Source organism: Cryptomeria japonica, chromosome 9, assembly GCF_030272615.1.
Source record: "Cryptomeria japonica chromosome 9, Sugi_1.0, whole genome shotgun sequence".
Lineage (NCBI taxonomy): Eukaryota > Viridiplantae > Streptophyta > Pinopsida > Cupressales > Cupressaceae > Cryptomeria > Cryptomeria japonica.
In genome coordinates, this window is record NC_081413.1 from 205240222 (window position 1) to 205247209 (window position 6988).

Consider the following 6988-nt stretch of genomic DNA (forward strand, 5'->3'; position numbering starts at 1 on the left):
TTTATATCAAAATAGAAAGAGGTGAAAAGTGCTAGTAAGAAAATTATCCAAAAGTCAGGAACAAACCCATATAGAAACTAATAAAAAGGAATATGGAGATATATATACTTATCACAGAGAAGATGAAATTAGAAACTATAGATAATAAGAGGAAAAATGAGAAGTTTGAAGATCCCCATGGAATCTGGATGGTTTAGAATGGAGGAAGTGATGCAGTCCTAACAATAACTCCCGTAGAAGATATTGGGGCTAGTTTGAAGGAAAACGAAACCATGGAAGAAGGGGTAAAAGAAGTTAGGCCTCCTTCACCTATGAAAATGAGAATGGTGAGACTATTGAGAAAGAAGAAAAGGAACCTATTGAAGTAGGAAATGGTAGTGGCAATAGTAAGGAGGATGAATTGATAGGGATCCCAAAAGCACAAGATAACACCAAGGTAAACTCAATAGAAGTTGAAGATGATATGAACTTGAATTTAGAATAAGAAAGAAAGTATGAGGAAGAAGAAGGAGAGATACTCGAAGAAAGGACCATTAAATAAACTCTTTCAAAAATTAAGGAGACAAATATTAAACAAAAAGGCAAGAGAGGTCCAAAATCAAATAAGAAAAAATTGGAAATTGCATCTAATGCCAAAGAGCAGAAAAAATTGAGATTTGAGAAAGAGATATTCCTTGTTGAAAAACCATGAAAGTAATTACATAGAATGTCAAGAGCATTAATTACCAATCATCTTTATCTCATACTTTTGAACATTAATTCAATACAGATCCCTTTAAACTTCAATTCAATTTGTATATTTCGCTTACTTTATTTCTCTTAATTTCCTTTCTCAACCTCATTTCATAAACTAAATTTTAACTCTATTAAATTTAAACACCTAAATTCTATTTATATAAAATGTGATTACTTTCTCTAAAATTAGAAATACATAATCATACCATATAAATATATAATATATAAACATGCATTATTAAAAATATAGTATATTATTTTCTAGCACTTTAACAAATTATATTCCCTTTACCCACATAAAAGCTGTTGCTGTTTTCACCACTGTTATTGTTATTGCTGTATTGTGCGAATGTGAAGAATGACCTTGTGTCCTACTTTTTGTGAGTATATGTATATTTTGTTACTAATAAAATCAAACACACCTACACACTCTAAATATATTTTACTTAAAAAAATAATAAAAAAAAATTATCTGGAAGGGAATCATACCCTCTAGTCATAATATTCATAACTTTAATTCTAGTCATTTTCAAACTGCATAAAGAAACACCCTTTTATATAATATCACCCTTTTATATAATATCAATGAATTTCCTGGATTCGTCCAAAATAAATTGAATATATTTACAATAACCTATATTCTTTGGAGCAAACATTTTGATACTTTTCACGAATCAGGCATCTTCTTCGGCTTAAAGTTAAACACAAACAATAAACTTTCAGCAACAAAATCATCAAGATTCTCGAAAAAACCAGAATGGCAGATCGATCAGTTTCATTAAGCCATTTTATTTAGATTACAATATTTTCAAGCATACAGATTTCTTTGGCTAAAAGCTTTTAAAACCTGGGATTTTTGGGAGACATCAACGAGACTCGAACTTGGGCTGATAATAATAAACTTCCTTATTTATTTAATCCTATCGGGAACTTCTTCCATGGAAGACCACCAAGCTCTCTCATCAAGCGAGGCCGTTGGTTCACTGCGAAAGCGATATTTCGCTTCCATTTCTACTGCATCGATTTGCCCTTCACTTTCTTCAGGAACCCACACGCCTGTAACAGGATCAGGTTTCCACCATCGAGGCTTAAAATTTCCACCATCTCCTCCACTTGTTTTAGATCCTCCTGTTTCTGGAGAAGATTTTTTCTCAGATGCAAACCTACACAATAAGATCTTATAAGAGTATGAAAGTTTTTTTGGATTTGATTACCTAAATATTTTCTAAACATTTTATCAATATTTTCGGACCATAATATGAAGAATCTAAAATAAGATTATATAAGAGTGAAAGTTTTTAGATTTGATTGAGTAAATATTTTGTAAATATTTTATCAAGATCATATTTTATGATATGAAGAATCTAAATTAAGAACAATATTTATAAAATCGAATCCAGAAACTTCGAAACAGAAAAATATTTAGAGAAAGGAAATGATTACCAGGCAACTTTTTGAAACATTGCTGCCTTGGGCTGAGCAGATGCCCTAGCAAAGTTTCCTGTAAGTTCACCCAGCCTCAACATTTTTGCAGCTTTATTCATCACTTATTATTTCAGAGATTCTCCTGAGCTTTTGCAGTTCCTCCTTCTGGACACAGAAAAGAAAATGAGCAAAGCAATCAAATCTGTTTAGTAGATATGGAAATTTTCGACAAGTATTGTTGTGCGCAGAGAAAGAGAGGTGATAAAAGCAATCTTATCTTTTGAGAAGATATGGACAACTTCATTGAGTATTTAAAGGCTTTGAGTTGCGTGACAATGGAGAAATTGTTTTAAAGTTTAGAATTAAAGGAAGGGAAAGGGTTAGGATATTTGAACAGGTGTTCTATAGAAAGCATGATTCGATGAGACGGTGCATTACGCCATGGAAGCCACGTTAAGCAGATGGCGTCAGCCGAACAGCAAAATATTTTTGGGAAAACAAAAAGAATCTGTATGATGCCAAAACTGTGCAAATTGATTGTCAGAATATCGATGGAATTATCCACATTTTCTTACATTATCCTTCCATTTCCAGAGAATTATCTTCAATAGAAGGCTTGCAAAATTAGGTGCTGTCTTTTTTATACAAATCAGTCTGAAGGCAGCAATAAGCTATTAACAGTCTTCGGTAGTCCAAACAAAAATGAAATCTGATATTGTTTTAGGTCATATGTAAAAGTTGTATTTCCATTGAATTGAATTATAGAGAATGCAGGTAAATTAAACTTAATCTATTTTGGTATATTTTATTAATAGATTTAATTAGTTTCTATTTAATAATAGATTTTGTTTTTGATAAGGTAAGCAGTAGATTTGTTGAACAAGTCTCTTTCATGAAGGGTTTCAATTAGAAACATGAAATTTTCACATTCCATAATTTTCTAGCTATTATTTTTTCTAGATTTGATTGCGTAGATATTTATGTATCTAACATTTCAAATCAAACTCTATGATCCATCATCAAGGAATGGAAGCATGGGAAGAGAGAAGTGGAAGATTAGGAGACCTAGGTGCCTAAATAGATGGAAGGAGTAAGGACAACAAGGCTAATTGGCACAGGAACCAAGACACAATGTGAGAAAGGTAAGCAGTATTTTAAAAGGGTTCAGATCAAGAGAAACGCCTAAATATGTTTTATTAGACATCTAAATATCTTTGAATAGTTTTATTTAATTATAAGTTTTATTGGTTATTTTATTTTTACTAATTATAATATTGGTTAGACAATTGAGGCTCTTGATTTCATATCAAAGTAAAGTTTTGGTGTGAAATGGTCAAGAGTTGTTCTAGTTAAATTGATTTTTTTAGTTACATAAGATATTTAGCTGATTGGTTAGATTTTCTTTTAACCTTATATATTCTATATGTAAGGGTTTTTCCATTGTGGTTGAACATATTTTGAAAGCCAGTAGTAAAAATGTTCTAAGAGATAACAAATTATGAGGATTATTGCAGAAACTCTAAAAAATAATAATGTAATAGAGTTTTAGATATGCAAGTTGGAGGGAGAGTCTAGAAGGTGAGAGCTTTAAGATTCTTGAAAAAGACAAATAGTCTTCCAGTTTCTTCATTATTGACCTTGTTACAACTCTCCCTTTTAGAGTTGATTTGATTTTGTGCCCTTCACCACTCGAAAGATTTGTGTGAATTTTCTCTTTTGTGGGTAGTCTTATGTTATGATAGTTGTTTAGGTCTTAGTATTAGCGGTCTTGTCTTTTTTGTCTTTGTTCTTTTTAAATTTTCTATTTGATTTTTTGATCCCTCTCACTAGTTGTTCTTCTAGTGTCTTACATGGTGTCTTATGGAGGTTGAGGATGTAGAAATTAATGGAGGTGGTGACACGAGTAATGGTGTTGGTGTGAACAAGGTGGTTAAGTCCTATAGCAATTCTCTTCAATGTGTTGAATGGGAGCCTATTCCATAGGATGCCAAGTTTGGAGCTCAAGAACAACGAGATGTTCATTTTAAAGGAAGTGACTTATCTTATGGAGAGTTCAATAAGTTGCTATCTCTACCCATAAAAAACATACATTTGGTTCCTAACAAGGACATGGGTGAGGAGGTAAGTATAGAGGAAAACATGCTTAAAAGTATTGCTTTCTTCTTTGCTGCAATGTATAGGGGAAATTTTCCTTTGAAGAAATTTTTCGATGATTGAATTTTGAATGTTTAAGAAAAAAAAATGATGTATGAGTCTTTTTGTAGAATGATTTAGAAGGGTCTCTTTGTGGTGTTTCTAAAAAAATCACAATATGCACACCAGGGTGTTGGCAAAGGAATATTGGAATGTGGATAAGTCTATAAGTCTTTGGTTTGGTCGCCAAACACTCTAGAAAATGAATCTAGGAATGTTTGTGTAATGTGGTGACAAATTAAGGTTTCACCCAATGATGAAGTAAAACCCATGAATTTTCCTTAGGGACCAATTACATTAGTTAAAGAGGAATTTGATAGGTCTAAACTTGATAGACTAGATTCTAATCAAATTCCAAGGGTTTTAGATGTGCCTCTTCTTTCCCTTTAATTTGAATTGATTTGATTAATAATGTCGAAATCAGGGTAAATGTATTAAAATTAAAGTAATTATGCATAAAAGTGAGCTACAGTCATCGGACAGAGCCATGAACTAAGATCTAAGCAATATGTGAGTGTTCAGATCTATTCCCAAAAGATTGTCCTAAATTGTTGAGACCAGAATACCCATCACTCTAGTCCTCCAAACTTTTTGCCATCCAAAAGGGAATCTATTTGTCTCTGTGAATAAAGCCAATCTTGAGAATTTAAGCTTCGTTCCTACTCCTGCACATAGTAGAGAAGGGAAATTTGTTGGGAATAGGGGTTTGCCTTAGGTCAAACCCTGGTTTTGGAATTAACCATGAAATAGAAATGAAATGTAAGTGAAGTTCTATAATGGAAGTGATTTCCTTTTGAGGTAAATGTTGAAAAATGTCTGAAACATTAATGTTATACCTTTTTATAAAGTTTTGTTTGTCTTCACAAGGAATTAGGGTTTCATGTAGTCTTCATAAAACATAGAACATGAATGTCATCTCTAATGCTTTAATTTTGACTTCACTTCTACTCCAATGCTTGAAAGCAGACTGATTGCTTGCTCACTTGAATTTGAATTCTTGATTGCTTGATGGATGTGATGGATGTGATTGGGGGAGAAAGTGTGTAAATTGAAAAAATTAAGTTTGATGGATGGTGTGAGAAGAATTGGGGCTCTGATAAGGGCTCAGAAAATGAATGCCAAGGTGAGGGCCCAAATAAGGACAAAATTCTAAGGGAGTACAATTTAGGATGCTACATGTAGCCCCCACTTTAGCAGCAATATGAAATTAAGCATACTCTCGATAAAGTACAAAGGTTTGCATTGAAAAATTTCATCAAGACATCAAAGGGACACGACACACTAAGCCCCCAATGGACTTTAGGATCTTACTACTTCAATATCAAGATAAAAGGGACATCATAAGAGAAAGAGTGAAAGAATGATTACTACTAGCGTAGTAAGGTTTTCTTACTATGATTCATGAAAAAGAAAAATACCAAAATTACAAAGCAAAAGACTCAGCTTGCCAAGTTACTTGAGTATCGAGATATGTGATAGTGTGTGCATAAAGTGAAACATTGAGTAGAGTGTATGCCCCCATGTTAAAGTGATTGCATATGCCTTATCAAGAGCAATTGCTTTAAGGTACTATGCATGGGTGAACTCACAAAGCTAGTTCCCACTTTTTGGTACATCCTGATTTTTGCTGAAATCATACATTTTTTAGAAAATATAATGATTTAAGCTTTAAGACGTTCCATTTGAAGTAATTAATTAAAGAGAGTTAGATCAAAGGCTCTTAGATCAAAATTTCTTGGATAGAACCTCTCTACTTATAAATCATACTTGCAATGGAGTCTCCTTTGCATGTATCAAATGCTGATAAAAAACCAATTTTACATTAACTTTTGAGGGGTCAAACAAATTCATTTAGAAGTTTTGTTTTCTTAAGGATTTAGTCCTTATTATAAGCTTTCCAAATAGTATAATTTTTAGTATATTTAATTTCATTAATATATTTTTATTTTATTTTTTATGAATGTAGGTTTTTCACCGAACATGAACATCTTTGTTCAATGCATTGGGAAAAATAGTAAAATAATTCTAAAAAATTCTTTAAAATATCTATGCACTAGATATTGATGTCTTCTTTTTAACAAAAAAAATAAAACTGGATTTTGATATATATAGAACAAGTTATGTGTTCAAACATACACCTATATCTAAATTATAATTAGTCAAACTTCAAAACTTATTAAAATAAAAAATATTCAACATATCACTATCAAACCAACTGTATGCCCTGGGTATTGATGTTACAAACCAAAATTTAAAAGAGATAAGTTTTTATCATTTATAGAAAAAAATTATACGTTTTGGGATGCTCATCACTCTTAAAAAATGTTGTTTGCTATTAAAAACTACTTTTGAGGGAGATGGAAAAATCAATAAAATTTTATTCAAAAAAAATTGAAAAAATTATATTTAGAATCTACAAGAAAGATGTTACAAATCACTAGTTTACATCATCTTCAAATTATTAATGGTTTAAAAGTTATAGGTGTCGGAAAGTGAATATTTTTTGCAAAATGTTCATCTAAGTGTCAAAGCTGGTCAAAAAGTGGGAACCAGTATTGTGAGTTCACCCGCATCCTAAAGACAAGAACATTAGCGAAATGACATGCCCCCAAGAAAGGACAAATCAAAGGATAAT

The 6988-nt window shown here is 31.7% G+C and overlaps 1 protein-coding gene across 1 annotated transcript; it reads right to left on the minus strand.

Moving 5' to 3' along the window:
* Window positions 1–1475: 1475 nt before the first annotated feature.
* LOC131038877 (uncharacterized) lies at window positions 1476–2828 on the minus strand. The gene is made up of 2 exons (XM_057971432.2): window positions 2179–2828; window positions 1476–1898 (listed from the first exon to the last, which is right to left on the minus strand). The coding sequence occupies exons 1-2, from the start codon at window positions 2277–2279 to the stop codon at window positions 1646–1648; spliced, it is 354 nt and encodes a 117-aa protein (XP_057827415.1). The 5' UTR covers window positions 2280–2828; the 3' UTR covers window positions 1476–1645.
* Between the last annotated feature and the right edge of the window lie 4160 nt (window positions 2829–6988).